Source organism: Propithecus coquereli, unplaced genomic scaffold, assembly GCF_000956105.1.
Source record: "Propithecus coquereli isolate 6110/MARCELLA unplaced genomic scaffold, Pcoq_1.0 Scaffold39, whole genome shotgun sequence".
NCBI classification, from domain to species: Eukaryota; Metazoa; Chordata; class Mammalia; order Primates; family Indriidae; genus Propithecus; species Propithecus coquereli.
Window position 1 is genome coordinate 8,531,788 of NW_012149618.1, and position 16,659 is coordinate 8,548,446.

At 40.4% G+C, this 16,659-nt stretch overlaps 1 protein-coding gene across 1 annotated transcript in view; it reads left to right on the forward strand.

Annotated features, from left to right (window-relative positions):
- Positions 1 to 16,659, forward strand: part of LTBP1 (latent transforming growth factor beta binding protein 1) — a 482,178-nt gene that overhangs the window by 335,556 nt on the left and 129,963 nt on the right. Inside the window, exons 13-15 of the mRNA XM_012652425.1 lie at positions 502 to 627; positions 1,027 to 1,149; positions 5,899 to 6,018. Of these exons, the coding sequence (XP_012507879.1) occupies positions 502 to 627; positions 1,027 to 1,149; positions 5,899 to 6,018 (369 nt within the window). The remainder of the gene's footprint in view (positions 1 to 501; positions 628 to 1,026; positions 1,150 to 5,898; positions 6,019 to 16,659) is intronic.

The following is a 16,659-nucleotide window of genomic DNA, read 5'->3' on the forward strand; positions in this document are numbered from 1 at the left end:
CGTAGGGAGGGGTGACATCCACCTGCTCCGTGATGTGGCGGTTTCCCTTTCATTTGCATACATTGTACATACCAGGTTTAGAATCTAAACTATTAAGTTGAAAAGGCAGTAGAGATGATCGAATCCAGCTCCATTCGTATGCACAGTGAAGAGCCTCTCTCATGGCATTTCTGACTCTGTGCTGACAACAAATGTCATTGCGTAGATGACTCCAGTTATCAGGAGAGTCCTTCTGTGTTGCCCTGACATCTGTCCCTTTGAAACACCAGTGTCATGGTTTTTCAGTTTTAGCCTTTGAAACAATAACACAATAAGCTTCTTCCCTATTCCAGTAACAATCCTGCAAGTATTTGAGGAGAAAGACCATGTCTCCTTTTGCTATTTCCCTCAGTAATAAAGGTTGGTGGTGACCAGGGAATAGTATGACGGTATTTTGCAGAACAGCCTGACTGAGCTCTTGCTACACAGGACTAATCTTTTTATATGTATTTTTGTTAACAGATATTGATGAATGTACTCAGGTCCAACACCTCTGCTCCCAGGGACGCTGTGAAAACACTGAGGGAAGTTTCTTGTGTATTTGCCCAGCGGGATTTATGGCCAGTGAGGAGGGTACTAGCTGCATAGGTAATGGCAGTGTTCTTCCTGATGTATATGTCCTCAGATCTGGGGTTTCAGATCCCCCAGGACCCCATCAGTCTAATGCTTATTGAGACAACCCAGAATTTTTTATTAAACGCCTGTCACGACGTAGCAATCTGCTAGATACTGGGAGATATAAAAATAGATTTTTTTCCTCCAACATTTTTGAGAAAGAGTGTCCACTGTGTGCAAAGACAGGATGCATTAAATGTTACTTTTGGAAGCCACAGGAATCGAAACTCAATTCCAAAATGTGTCAAATAAAGGGGTGATAATAGAAATCAGTTACTTCATTATTAAATTTGAACGAAGCTGGGAGGTGGGAGAGGTCTAAAATAACATTCTGGAAAACAACACCTTGACAGTGTTTTCTGCTCCGCATAGACGTTGATGAGTGCCTGAGGCCGGATGTGTGTGGGGAAGGGCACTGCATCAACACGGAGGGGGCCTTCCGGTGTGAATACTGCGACAGTGGGTACCGCATGACCCGCGGAGGCCGTTGTGAGGGTGAGTGTGCTGAGAGAACAAGGGGACAGTGCCACCTATAGGTGCTGAGCGCAGGTCACTGTGACCTGCAGAGTCGGGTCCAGACCCCAGGGCTGGCAGGTGCTTCGCCTGGTTTTTGTTTCTTTCCACCACCCCAAGCGTGACACCAGCTTCTCCAGGCTCTTCTGGCTTTCTGGACTCACAGCCTCTTTGCCTCCCTTCAGTGGCTCTGTCTGGATTATTTTCCGTCTTCACGCTCTTATTATTTTTCACCTAATATCTGCCTACCCTGGTATTTGGAGTGAAATCACTTTAGAGCAATTAATTGCATAGTATCTTAGTACAAACCCAGAATTAATTGCAGTGTCTGGATCATTCATCTGGGAACATGGTGCAGGTGTAACCTGTGTTGATTTTTTTTTGTTTGTTTTTGACCTTTTCACATTGTCACATTCCTTTGTCTCAGCTGCTTTCTTTTACATGTGTTCTGGGACTTTCTTGCAGACTCCCTACAGAAGCACTGTCTGACCAACGCTGGGTCACATTCCAACTGTGCTAGATAAAATTTCTTCATTACTGACCACAGCAATGAGTTTGCTTTCATTATAAAAATGTTTAGAAAAATATTTTTAGCATGGTCAAAATTATTATCCATTTCATATTTCTGCTCACACCTATGTCTGAGTTACACGGGTTCATTTGGAAACCACTGTGGTACTTTTTTGTAATTATTTTCATGCAGAAATACATTGAGCTTCTGCTGAAAACCTGCCATGGAAAGATGAGGGTGAAGGACCAGGGGTCTCTGAGGGAGGGGACATGGACATGGGCCTGGTTCCTTGGGGTTCCCTGGCTGGCCGGCTGAGGATCAGCCTCCTGTCTGACAGGCTGGGCTTCTCTGGATGTTGGGAGGGGTAGACTCGGTTGGCACAGCCTGCTCTCAGCTGTCCCTTGGCGTCTGCATATTGGTTTTCTTCACAGCTCTAATGACCCAGGCCTGGAGGGAGAGCTAGTTAGACATTTTTTGGCAGCCTACACTCACCTCTCCTGCTGGCCTCTTGCCTTGGCCCCTTGGGTTCTAATCTAGAGAGAAGTGGGAGTGTTTTGTTACTGGATTTCTGATCGGCTAGGATCAGAATGGAGCCATGAACCCTCCCCCTATGGCCGAGGGCCTATGGGACAAGCACAGGTGCAGTGTCCCTACTCTCCTCTTCTAGGGAACTCTCCTCTGCTATATGTAGAGAGGCAGCATGGGAATGGGGGAGAACAAGGACTGTGGAATCAGCTCATGACCCTTACACTGAGTAACTACCTAACCCGGAGCCAGTTACTTAGCACCTTTGAAACTTAGCACATCACCAGCTTTTAGGGTTGCCATGAAAATACATACATGTGGCAGTAGCTTAGAGGATGCCTATTACCTTGTTAGTTTTACACACGTTTTAGTTTCTTTAAATCTCCTTCTTTCCTGACTCCTTTTCTGTTTGTATAGATCTTCTCAGTACATCTGTAGCTCTGGGAAGTACTTAAAAGAGGGGTGGGTTTTTTTGACAAGCATTTATGTGCAGAGCAGTGCCCCTTAAAGAAGTCAAATACTGATCCTTCATTTCTGCAAATAGTCCCAGAACAGGGAGGAAAGACATTTAAGTAATAAGGATAAGAAGGAGGAGGAAAGAAATTTGAAAATTATGTAATTAAATTGAAAGCTGATAGGGGAATATTCAATAATACTGAATATATGAAAAATATTTAGCAGAAATATTACCAGGGTTCCCTGAGTAAATAATATATAATTCTATCCCCATGAAAAGGCTTGAAAAGAAGGAACCAAGCAATGTGGCTGTGTTCTAATTTCATCATGGACCAGAACCAAAGGTCCCCGGGCTTCTGGCTCACTAAAGATTTTCTCAGCTGTCACTAACGAAGTTGCTTTCAAACAGCACCAGTCTCCAAGGAGTCTATTGTAGTTTACAGACATTATCTCATTCATCCTTATTTTATTCTGTTAAGGTATTATTAGGTTATTAAGTATGAAATGTCCAATTTCCTTAAGTATTTCTGACATTTCACTTTGACACTTCTTGTTTTATTTTTATGGTAAAGATACATCCTCAATCTTGCAAACACATGTGTTGGCTTGTGATTATCTTTCAAAAAATTTTTAGAGCAATTTTTATGAAACCGTGGATGAGTTAAAAATCCGTGTTATTTTTGAATGAGTTCCATCATGGAACCAATGCAGTGCAGACAGCTGAAAAGTGTTTGGGAAGGATATGGCTAGTAAACGTACAGTATGTAGATGGTTTGAGAAGTTCCATTCTGGTGCTTTTAATCTTGAAAATGAGCTGTGTGGGTGACCTGAAACCAAGGTGGATAATGATGAGCTGAAAGCTGTAGTGGAAGCGAATCCATCTCAACTGACATGTGAATTAGCAGCAAGGTTTGACGTTACTATTCCAGCAATATTGGACCATTTGAAACAAATTGGCAGGGTAAAGATGCTGGATAGATGGGTTCCTTGTGAATTAAATGAGTGTCAGAAGAGAGAAATCCTCTCGAAGCTTGCCTTTCTTTGCTGTCATGAGATAAAGGTGAACCATTTCTACATTGTATTGTTACGTGTGATGAGAAATGGATTCTTTTTGACAATTGCAAGTGTTCGGCACAATGGTTGGATATGGATGAAGTGCCAAAACACAGTCCAAAACTGAACATTCATCAAAAAAAAAGCTAATGGTGTCTGTTTGGTGGTCTAGCCCTGGTATTATCCACTACAACTTCATGAAACCTGATTAATCGATTACAGCAGATGTCTGCTGCAACCAGTTGGAGGAAATGATGAGGATGCTTGTGATTAAACAGCTGAGATTGGTCGATAGAGACAGGCCAATCCTCTTGCAAGAGAACACTTGACCACATCACACAAAACAACGCTGCTCAAACTACAGAGTCTGGACTTGGAAACTCTCTGTCATCCACCCTATTCACCAGACCTTGCACCAACTGACGACCACTTCTTCCAGGCTCTGGACCACTTCTTGCAAGGAAAAATATTCAATTCTCAACAAGTTGTGGAAAATACCTTTTGCGATTTCATCACCACTTGGTCTACAGGCTTCTTTGCTGCCAGCATAAGCAAGCTACCGTTAAGATGGCAAAACTGTGTCAATAGTTTAGGCACATACTTTGATTAATTGTACTGCTTCTTGTTTGAGATATAATAAATGATACTTTTGATTCAAAATCAGACATTTTGCATTTAACGACTTAATGCAAGGCAGGTAGTCCCTAATTTATAGATGAGGACAAAAGCAAACAGAGGTGAGAGCAGCTAGAAATTCAGGGATGTTAGCCTATTTTGCTCAACACTGTACCTTATTTATCAGACCAGCCAGTCCCATTTACTTTCTTTGATTTAACAGTTGTATTTCTATTTTAAAAAACAAAATCCCATCCACAGGAGAATGTAATGCTGTTTGGAAATGAAACTGGCAAGCATCATCTTTTTGTAGAACAAGAAGTCCCAGAACATCTGACCTAAAAAAACCACTGTGTGTCATTGTCTATTGGCAAGAACTTTTAAAGATAGAAAAAAAAAAATTGCAACACTGACCTAATGCTTATTTTGTTAATATCATCTTCAACTTTTTCACTTTAAGTATCTTTTCACAGTTGTCTAATGATATGTAATAGGAAATAATTTTTAAGAATTTACCAGAATGAAGATATCAAATACTCATGGGTATTTAGTGTACCCATTATATGTTTCTTTCATTTTTATCTTGTCCTAAGAATCTGTTTATATTTTAAGTATGATTAGGGGCCCTATATACATTTTGTATTGGGACACTTAGACATTAAGTCCACTCATTTGAATTCAAAATCCACCTCCAGAAAAACACTTATTTCAAGTGGGGCTAGTACTTAAGGTGTTACCACTCATTTTAAACTGTTGAATTCTCTCCTGTTGAATTCTCTCCTATATCTTACTTTTCCCCCATTTTCTTATTTTTATAAGTCTTAAAAATGCCCAAAGCTGCTGTAGTAGTTATCTCTGCCACAACCCCAACCATATTTAAGGTGACATTTTTTTCTCCCCAAATCCAAAAGGATGGTGATTAATAACTTCAGTTAGCTATGAATGTGAAAAGGTGTGTTTTTACTACAAAATATTACCATGTCGTATCCCTGTGTTTTCTGGAAAATCTTGGAAGTATGTGATGAGTTCACTGTCTCCTAATGTTCTTTTTCCGCCTCCAAGGAATTCCTGTCATGTAAAGGGTTTTAAATTATTCAAATCTGGGATGTTCTTGGGCCCACGAAAGCCAAAGTGAGGATTTCCCTAGAGTGTCCCATATCTGCAGAGAGAACCTCTAGCCAGGTGGATATACGGCTTCCTCACACCCATCCCCATTCCTTGTATTTCTTTCTGGCAAGCTGTGCTATTACTTGAAAGGTCTCATGTCCAAAAAGTGGCCCTAGAGGAGCTGTCAACTCCCAGGGTGGAGAGGCCTGGCCCTGCCAATTGAAGAATTGGGGCCGAGTTCTTCCTTAGAATGTATGTAAATGATTTAATCCAGGTATACCTGACCATGCATTACTGCTGTATGTTTACGTAGAGATGCAATATCTCACCTCACCCAGTTGTTTTTCCCACAGAAATGTAGACAGAACGTGCTTCCCCACCCCTAACCCCACCTTCATCACGAAAGTAAGATTTCACTTTGGTATTCACATAAAATGTTCATGACCTAGCTTTTGATTTTTCAGATATTGATGAATGTTTGACCCCAACTACTTGTCCAGATGAGCAGTGTGTGAATTCTCCTGGATCTTACCAGTGTGTTCCCTGCACAGAAGGATTCCGAGGCTGGAATGGACAGTGCCTTGGTAGGTACTATAGTGTTCTTATCAAAGATTGTTTCTAACACATGGGCTGTGTGTTAGTCAGGGTTCCCCAGAGGGACAGACCAATAGGAGACATATATGAATGAAAGGGAGTTTATTAGGGAGAATTGGCTCAGACAGTTACAAAGGCGAAGTCCGACGATAGTCCGTCACCAAGCTGGGGAATGAGAAAAGCAGGGTAGCATGGCTCAGTCCAGGTGTGAAAGCATCAAAACAAGGGGAGCTGATAATGAGCCCCCAGTCTGAAGCCAAAGGCTTGAGAGCGTTCGGGAGGCTGCTGGTCAAGTCCCAGAGTCTCCAAAGGTGGAAGAACCTGGAGTCTGTCGTCCAAGGGCAGGAGGAGAAAAGGCATCCCAATCCAGGAGGGGGAAGAGAGGTGCCAGGATCTTTTTAACAACCAGCTCTCCTTGGAACTAGTAGTGCAAGAACTCACTCATTACCACGAGGACAGCACCATTCTTGAGGGGTCCACCCCATGACCCAAACACCTCCAGTTAGGCCCCACCTCCAACACTGGGGAACAGATTTCAACATGACTTCCGGAGAGACAAATGTCCAAATTATAGCAGCCCATTTTTCTGATAGAGCAGTGTAATGCCAATGTGAGCCTCCTTTCAAAATGAATGAAATAAGATGTGATAAAATTATGTCATCCTAAGAAAAGTTCTAAGTAACTTTTAACCATGGAGAAAATAAGAAAATGACTTGGCATGAAGGATGTGAGAGTCTAGATGGGGCAAATATTAATAATTATGATTGAAACTATCCCTAATGTGGTAAATAACCAAAACCAAATAGAATAGTAAGCGCTACAGGGAGGAGAAAGATGGAGAGCAAAACACAAAAGAGAGAAGAGGCATAAGGAGAAGCTACCCCAGACAGAATTAGGGAACACACACACACACACACACACACACACACGCTTCCAACAGAAGTAGGGAAGGTGGTACTTTAGGCATTGAGGAAGATAAAATGATTTGCTTTGGTGCTAATTACCCATGTAGTTAGCTCTCCCCATTAATGGTTTTCCTTTGTGTATCTGTCTACCATTTGATCTTTTTTTTCTTAAAAGTTGAACTCTTTTCCACTCCATGCCAGAACTCTGAATATGTGAGTTAAACTTTTCATTCATTCGTTCCTTCTTTCCTTTCTTCTGCAAATGCTTAGTAACTTACTGTACATAACTAGTGTTGTACTAAGTTCTGGGATACACTGAGGGGCAAAAACAGGTATGACCGCTTCTTCATGGTGCTTCCTATCAGGTGGGGAAACTGACATGCACCCAAACATCTCACAGATAAATGCAAACTCACAAATGAGACCGGGGCTGGGAAGGAGTGCTGTGTGATGCTGTGAGAGCATATGGTAGAATGAGTTGTCCGTAGGAAAATTGAGTTGAGGTTTAACTGAGGAAAGGGGTGAGAAGGAGAACATTTGGGCCAGAGGAAAGAGCATATGTAAGTTTGTGGAAGGAGGAGGCAGGCTGTGTTCCTGGAGTTCAGAGAACAAGGGAAGATTTGCTGCAAGATGAGGGGACAAACTATGCAAGGCCCTCTGGGTCCTGTTAAAAACATTGGTCTTTATCCTGACAGCTCTGGGAAGACATTCGGGGGTTTTAGTGGGGTTGGCAGAAGCATTCCCAATGTTGAAGCGTTGTGCTCATCACCAGGCAGCATCACCTCTGTCACGGTGCAGGTGGCCCCCTGTCCTGAGCCCCCAGCCCATCCCCAAGAGTCTCTACCAGTGGAGCTGTGAGATGTAGATTTTTGAGGAAAAGAAGAAAAGATTTTTATTCATTAGTCATTTATTTAATAAGCAGTTTATGTAATAGATGCTAATCAGGGCATACATTTGGTTTTAATGTTCCTATTTGGCATAAATTTCATAGCTGCCTCTCAAGGTTTCATTTGTATTCTTATTTTCACGTACTGATGCATAATCCAGGAGCAGAGCCTGAACTCTACCTTCAATAACTACATTTGCAATAGTAGCATAAATGCAGCCCTGATTCATGAATTTACTACTGGAATGTAACTGACCAAATTGCTAAGTGATTGCTCTTCAATGTAAATAATACTAAATGAGTTCTTATACCTATATGTGCGCGTGTGTGTGTGTATGTGTGTGTGTGTGAGATAGATATATATATATTTTTTTTTATGAACATTTTGCTTCAGTTTAGTGACAGAAACACAGCACCTCATTTAGAAGTAGTTTTACTTTGCCAACCAGATGCATAGAATCATAAGTAGAAATATTAGGTCACTATTTTGCTCAACTCAGCTAAAGCCACACATTCAGCCCTTGTTCCAAGCAATAGCTTTCATTTTTGCATTGCTGAGGTCACGTATTTCCTATTTCTAAAAGTAGGCAGTATGCTGCTTCCTTCTGCTTTGGGTAGAATGTTAGGCTTTACATAATCTACAGATGAAGCCACTCCCCTGTGATTTAAGTGTGGTTCCATCCATTGTTCATATTGGACTTGCAGCTCTTCTACATTTCTCATGAGAGCTTTCACAGGTTATACTGAAATAGATTTTCCATCTTAATTTTTTATAGTACTAGAGCTTTCAAATGTTGAAAAGTTGACTGTAACAAAAAGCAGATATTGTAACATGCCTTTCTTCTCATACTGAGCCAATGGGTGGATTGGATTTTTCTGCTAAACTCTGACACTGCTGATGAATGCTCAGTGCTATTTTCTTGTGCCTTTATACATTTTAGTTCTCACCTTTGTACTTCTGGTACCCTAAAATACTTTTCAGAAGGTGCAGTTGTTACTTAAGTCTATTTTTGAGTTGAACTCATTGATAACACAACTTGATATGTATTTATTCATTCATTTAACAAATATATTGTGTGCTTACTATGCACCAGGTATTTTTCCAGAACACTGGGGATTGAGAGTGAACAAAATAAAGTCCCTCCCCTCGTTTTTGCCTATAAATAAACAGGTAAACAAGTAAAATATATTGTATGTCGGATGTGATGTGTGCCATAAAAAAAAAATAATAATAAAGACAGGGGAGTCTTTAGAGATTCCCGGGTAGTCCAGGGGGAAGTTATTATCAAGCTGTTCCTTGCTAGTCATTTGTTTCCATCTGTAACAGTTATCTGTGACCAGTTTATGGCTTTTTATATCCTTTTAGTCCGGATAATGTAGAATATATTGATGAGTTTTTCCCCCTCCATTTTTAGTTGAAAATTCTACGTGAGAACATTAAAGACTTCTTGAAAATTTTCTATAATCACACCATTTTGGAGAAAAGTCCTACATTTGGCATTTGTTAGTTGTCATCAGTAGAAATGATATTCTCTGTCTCACAAGGCTGCTGTGTTCCATAAATCTTAGTATCTTTTTTCTACAACTCTCCTTTCATTGACTGTATATTTTTACATTGTTATAATTAAACATGTATAGTGTTTTACATAATATAACTTAAACTTGGCATTATACTTATGGTTTTTTGTGGAACTCATCTATCTTCATGTTGATTTGACTTTTTTTTTTCTGTTAAGTGACTTCACTGAGAATTTCTATTTCAATCCCTATAATTTGCAGGGATTTTATACCAGTTATACTTTCTGCTTCTTTCACTGACTAAAGGATGAACTTGCTGAAACCATTAATGGTCTCTATATTCATGCCGTGTAAGCTGGATCTGACTGATTGATGCTTCTCCTTGATTTATGAATTGTAACAGAAATTATTGTGGGCAGCAACAGGTAAAACGTTAACAGGTGTCGTCTGGAGGACTATACTTTTTCCTAGTGTTTAGTTCAGGGCATACAATCCTTTCTTCTCAATAGTTTATTATCCACGTCAAATAGCTATCATTTCGGACTCTACCTAACACACATCATCCCTTAATGCTTTTTGGCAACTCTTGTTGGCTCTTCTGCTAATGTAGCTTCTTCTTTCAAGTTGTGGATTTCGTTCTTCTCCCGAGAGCCACTTTCATCATTCAACACTGTATTCCTTGGACTGACATTCAGCCTGGAGTGGTTGCCCGCCTGATCCCCGCCTTTAATGACTATTTCGTCACCCTGAGTTCTGGCCAGCTCCAACTAGCCGTTTCAACCGGGTCCTTTGCTAAGGGAAGCCAGCCCGTCAGGTACTCAATTTACACGTTTCTCTTGACTTGTGGAGAGCTGGCCTGATTCAAACCTGATGAGAGCCATCCCCCCAAGGGAACTCTCTAGGGTTTAATTAGTTGAAGATACATTTGGCGTCTTTGGCGTAGAGATCTTAGTTCCCTGAATTTAGACAGAGTTTGGGCTAAGTGACCTTTCTGAAGCTTAGTTCCATTATCTGTGAAGTGGGAATTGAAATACTGCTTCGTAGGGTTTATCGCCAGAATTAAGTAAGTGACATCAAGCACCTAGTAAGGTGTCTGACACGTGGTGGGACCCAGTAAATGTTATAACCCTTCTTCCTCCAACCATATGACCCTCCTCTTTACTACCGTTGTCCTGAAATACAAGAAATGCAGTAATAACTGATAACTGTTGAAGTGAGTTATGTGTCATTTTTCTTTATTTAACAGTATTCTCTTTGGCTTTCTTCAAGCGGATGCCATATAGTTTTTGACTCTCCCTATGTCATAGGAGCTTTCTCTTATGAATTTAAGTAATTTTGTGGTTTTCTTTCAACTTCTTAGCATTTTTACTTAGCTGGAATATACTTCTTGGGAATCATGATACTTCTCTGTGGGGTCATTCATGATTCCTAACAAATGTTCAGGCGTCTATAAGAATGCTGCTGTTTCCATTCTTTTACTTCATTGTCTTTGCTTACCTTCACAGCGCGGAGTATCTCACCCATTGGATGTGTGCAGCCAGCTCTTCTGGGGTTTACTTTATGGTCTTGCTTTGTAGTTGAGTCCATGACAGACCATGTGACCTGGGAACACAAATTTCTGAGATTTTATCAGAGTAATCTTTCTTTGTTAGTCTCTAATTAAGTTAAGGATGACTTTCTGACTCCCATTTAAGCTTTCTAAATGTAATAGGTCTTAAACATTGGAAGAACTTAATCATTCAGTGTTCTTGACAAGTGATTAGCCACAGCCTTAACCAAAACCAGGCACAGAGAAATTTCAGGATGAATTTGTACCGAGAATGTGGAGAGCTCATTGTTCTGTAAGTTCTTTTCACACTATGATTTATTTTCAGTTTTCAAGATTCAGTGTTAACCTTTATGGAATATATGAATATTCATAGACTAATCTGAAATTGAAGACTTTATATTACATTTATTTATTTTACATAAGATGGCAACTGAATACAACATGTACCTTTTTCAGATTTTTATAAAATGTGCAAACGTCAGCCTTATCCCTAAATCATTATATTCTAAAGGAGGCTTCTAATCAGTCATTAAGCTATTTATTGAGCACTTAACTATGTATCTGCCAGATGCCAGAGATGATTTGAAATTGTAAAAACAACAACCCCCGCTGCCCACTTTTTCAAAAACCAACAGATGTTGGCAAGGATGTGGTGAAAGGGGAACATTTATACACTGTTGGTGGGAATGTAAATTAGTACGACCTCTATGGAGATAAATAGGGAGAAGTCTCAAAGAACTAAAAGTAGATCTGCCATTCTTTCCTTTAGTCCTACTGCTGGGTATCTACCCAAAGGAAAAGAAATCATCATATCACAAAGACACCTGTACTCATATGTTTATGGCAGCACAATTCATAATCATAAAGATATGGAATCAACCCAAGTGTCCGTCAACTGATGAGTGGATAAAGAAAATGTGCAATATATAGATATATATGTAGACGTGTGTGTGTGTGTGTGTGTGTGTGTGTGTGTGTGTGTGTGTGTCTCTCCATATCCCATGGAGTACTGTTTAGCCATAAGAAAGAATGAAATAATGTCTTTTGAAGCAACTTGAATGGAATTGGAGGCCATTATCCTAAGTGAAGGAACTCAGGAACAGAAAAATAAATGCTACATGTTCTTACTTAAAAGTGGGAGCTATGCTATGACTATGCCAGGACACACAGTGGTATAATGGACACTGGAGACTTAGAAGGGGAGAGGGAAGGGTGGGAGTGAGGGATGAAAATTACTTATTGTGTACCGTGTACACTATTTGGGTGATAGGTACACTAAAAGTCCAAACTTCAGCACTATCCATTATATACATGTAATGGAAGTCAACTTGTACCCCCTAAATCTATTGAAATAAAAAAAAGAGAACAAAAGGGGAAAAAATGTAATAGGGCATCATCTGAAATTGTTCACAAATGGTCCAAAAATGGTAACAACTAGGGAAATAAGGTGAAGGGTATAAGGGAGTGCTGTGTACTATTTTTGTAACTTTTTAAAAAAATGAAGCTATTTCAAAATAAAGGTTATTAAAAAAAACAAACCACTTTTGAAGGCAGGGACCATCCCTGTGTGGGAAGACTAATTATTATAACAAAAAACTTCCGGAACATTATGTAGTTTACAAAGGACTTTGACTTGATCATTTCGTTTGATCCTCAAGGCAATCAACCCTGAAGTACAGATGTGGAAATTGATTCCCAAAGTAGTTAATGGACTCACTCAAGGTCACAGGTAATAAATGTCAGAACTAGACATAATTCCAGGTCTTTTATCTCCAAATCCAGTGTTTTGTTCTGTACTATATCTCATTTACCCCTCATGTACCCATGAGAAAATTATACAAAACAATATAATTAAGGCAATAAGGAAAATAAAAGTTCATAAAAAGGAGAAGTCCATGCGGGCTGGAATCATCCCTTGCAAACAGTAATAACAATGACTTAAGGATTCTAGAGTTTGAGACAGCAGATCTGCACCATTGGTGGCTGTAACTGAGTTTTGCTGAAAGACAAAATGTTCCTTTGGAAAGGTGAGGCGGGAAGCCAGTCATTTGGTGGGATTAGTGGTTTGATTTTCTGAGATCAGCTTTGGCACTTTATGTAAGATGTGAACAGCATTGGTTCTTCTCCAGTTCTGAAAAACAGTGATGATTCTTTAAGGATTATGTGACAAATTTTTGTCATCAGCTCTGCTACCACATATTTTAACTTCATCAGAATTGACGGGGGGCATGAGATCCCAGGGATGTGCTATACCTCAAGTGCAGTTGAGGCCGTTTCATCACACTGGCTCGACTAGCATCTGTCTCTCATTTTGTCATGATTGCTTTTCTGTCAAATATGTTCACCCATCACCTTTAGTATAAAAGATTATGTGAAGAGAATAGTTGAGGAATCATTGAAGGAATGGCACCTTTGGGGTAGGAAGTAGTCCTGTGGTTTCACATAGCTATAGTACTAGAATAAGATTCTATCTCAGATGGTACTCACTCATTAAAGTCTGTGTTGGTTAGTAAGGAATTAAATGAGGTTGGATGGCCTCAGAGAAATGATGGGTTCACTGTGTTGCATTGACATATTCATCTCCTTGAAATTACTGAAAATAATTCAGGTAAATTGTTGTTCTGGGACAAATTCTGGCCAACCCCAAGGAGCTGATAGGTGAAGTGGAAGGGGGCAAAACCTTAGGAGAACATGGCTGGGTGATATCAGTCATTGAATACCTTCTGTACCTGGTGGATCATGCCCAACAGGGAGGGGCTTGAGGCAGTCTGGTGTGTTCCTAGGATATTAGGAAAGGACACTGAAAATGTTCCAGACCTGGACGAATTATATACCAAGGCAATGAGAGAACTAGAAAGGTGGCATCGCTGGCCAGCTGGGTGTCATCTTTGTGAAATTGTGGAGAATGGAAAGTTGCCAGAGAGCTAGAGAGAGTAATGTTCTCATTTTCCCTCAAAGGGAAAAGAAGGTAGTGTCTGGGAATCATTGACCACTCAACTTCACATTGATCTTGACAAAGAACTGTAGAAAGCATGATTCAAATGATGAGGTGAAACATTTTTAAAAGGAAGTGATGATCATAAGAGTCAGCCAGGCTTCACCCAGGATAAATCATGCCAGACTGTCCTGACTGCCTTTTCTGATAGGGTTACTGGATGAACAGACCAGAACATCCTGCAGGCATGGCACATCTAGCTGTTAACAAGGCATTTTGTTAGAGTCCCCTGGGGCCCTGTAGAAGAGAAAAATCAATTTGGACCAGATGATAGTGTCCAGCAACAGGGATGCAGAAGTCTTTGAACTGTCATGTCTGTCAAGTCCAACCTTGTAAACCTCTGGCGACCTTCTTACACTGGAAGATTTAATTAATTCATTGAATGGGAAATGCCAAATCATTACATCACAAAAGTCTATTGGTAAATTGGTTGTTTGGAATTTAGAGCCCATTTTTCTATGAACACAATGTTTTTCGTGATAAGTTTTCTGGTTGAGATAAAGCACAAAGGCCTTTGGAACTCATTATGTATTTGCATTGGAAGAATTTTGGTAATATGAATATTCCGTAAGACCATATCTTAGAGTAAGACAAATTTTGAGCTCCCATATGGAAACCAAAGATACAATCTTCTTCCTCTGCTGCGGGGGTGAGGCAAGCGCAGGAGTGGATGATGGGGTGAGTAGGGATCACCTCGCTTTCTGTCTTAGCCCATTTTGTGTTGCTGTAACAGAACACCTGAGACTGGGTAATTTATAAAGAAAAGAAGTTTATTTAAGTCACAATTCTGGAGGCTGGGAAGTTCAAGATCAGATGGCGTGTCTGGTTGGCTTCTGGTGAGTGCCTTGTGCTGTGTCATAACATGGCGGAGAAGCGGAAGGTGAAGCAGGCGCGTGCAGAGGGCAAACATGAGGGGCAACCTTGCTTCATAACAACCCAGTCTCTTGGGGAACAAATCCATTCCCAAGAGAACTAACCCAGTCTCTCAAGAAAGACATTAATCCATCTTAACAGTCTAATCTTAAAGGCTCCACCTGCCTACACTGCCACATTGGGGACCAAGTTTCAGTATGAGTTTTGGTGGGGACAATACCGTATTCAAATCATCGCACTGATGGGACTGATGGGAAACTGGGGGCCAAGTCTTCTGCTGTCATTACCACCCAAGGGCCCACAAGTTTGTGTCCTTGACAAAATTGAAGAACACTGAAAACCACTGAAGGTTTTTTAAAGTAGAGGAGCAACACCATTGACCAGATCACTATTTTAGAAAGTTTACTCTGTCTGCAAGCTGGAAAATGGATTAGGGAAGGCAAGCCTTAGAAAAGCAAATTAAAAGACTATGGCAGTAACCCAGATGAGAGGGAATCAGAGTAGTAGGAATGAAATGAAATGGGTGCATTTGAGAGATATTAGCAAGCTATATTGATGTGACTTGGCAATAAATTGAATGTGAGGAAAGAGGGAGAAGAAGGAATCTAGAAGGGATGACTTCCAAGTTTCTGACTTGGGCATTTGAGGGGATCATGGAACTGTATATTGATATGGGAAACAGAAAAGGTAGGGGAGGGATCAGCTGTGGCTGTGAAGGCTCAGAGGTACCAGTGGGGCATCCAGGAGACGTCCAGTGGACTGACCAGCTAGGTGCATGGATCTGCAGTTGAAGAGAGAAGTGGGGGCTAATGATACAACGCTGAATTTGTTTTATTCCATTCGCATCCATCAAGTGTTTTTATGTGTGGCTGTTCTCTAGACACCTTCGTCCTTTGTAGAGATTCCTTAGTGATATTTTACTGTACATTTTTCTGAAGAGCATAATCTTCTTAAGAATCTCCATGTACTCATTCAATTCAAACTGTTCTTTCTACATGTAAGTGATTGGCTTGACAGGATTCTGGTTCCATGCAGTTACGTCTGTAATAAGTAAAGAAAAGAATAAACACATCACGCTACCCTAGGTATCTCAAGGCATTCTGCTTCATCATTAATCATGGGAGTTGCCTAGAAAAAAACAGAAGTTTTATACATATCTCGTGAATGATAATCTGCAACGTCTGTTGATTTACTTACCTAGAGAAAATATGGTCTTAGAAATTGATTTTGCTGTTATATTCTGTGGTCCTATAAATCATTTTCTCTGGTGCATGAATAATTAAAGAGAGCAATCCATACATTTCTGAACTTGTTAACATTTTTGAAACCAAACCAGATACTAGACATGACATTTTCCTGTTGCTGTCTGGAATTTCCATGCCTAGTGTCTAGGCTCATTCTATTCCATTATTTACTTTGGCTTCAATCCTTGGCTGCTTCTTTCAAGTTGTTTGCCTTCAATGTTTACAAAAGTGGATTCCCACAATCAAAGAAAGGGTGGGTAATGAGTCAGTCTGGAAGTGCTATTTTTGTTATAGGGTCAATTTGCCGTAATTAGCGATATTTTGTGAAAGCAACATGGAGTACGTAGGCAGTGCCAATTCCTTGGCTCTTCTCAGTGTGCACATGGAACACGCACATGTGCACACCCATGGACACCCCTTTGCCATGTTTTACTACAGCTCTGTTTCTGGATTCTGTTGTAAGAAAGATAGAATGCAGTTTTATGAAATGCAATCTGAACTCTGGAATGCTGCATTAAGATTAGATTTGCATTTTAAGTGTGCTTGTGACTCTCTGCCTCACCATGGTGGAAAGCTTGCTTTCTTTCGTGGTGTGGTGAGCATTGCAAAATGAAATGAGTGCAGTCAAGAGCCTTTTCCTCCTTACTGTTTGTCAGCTTTT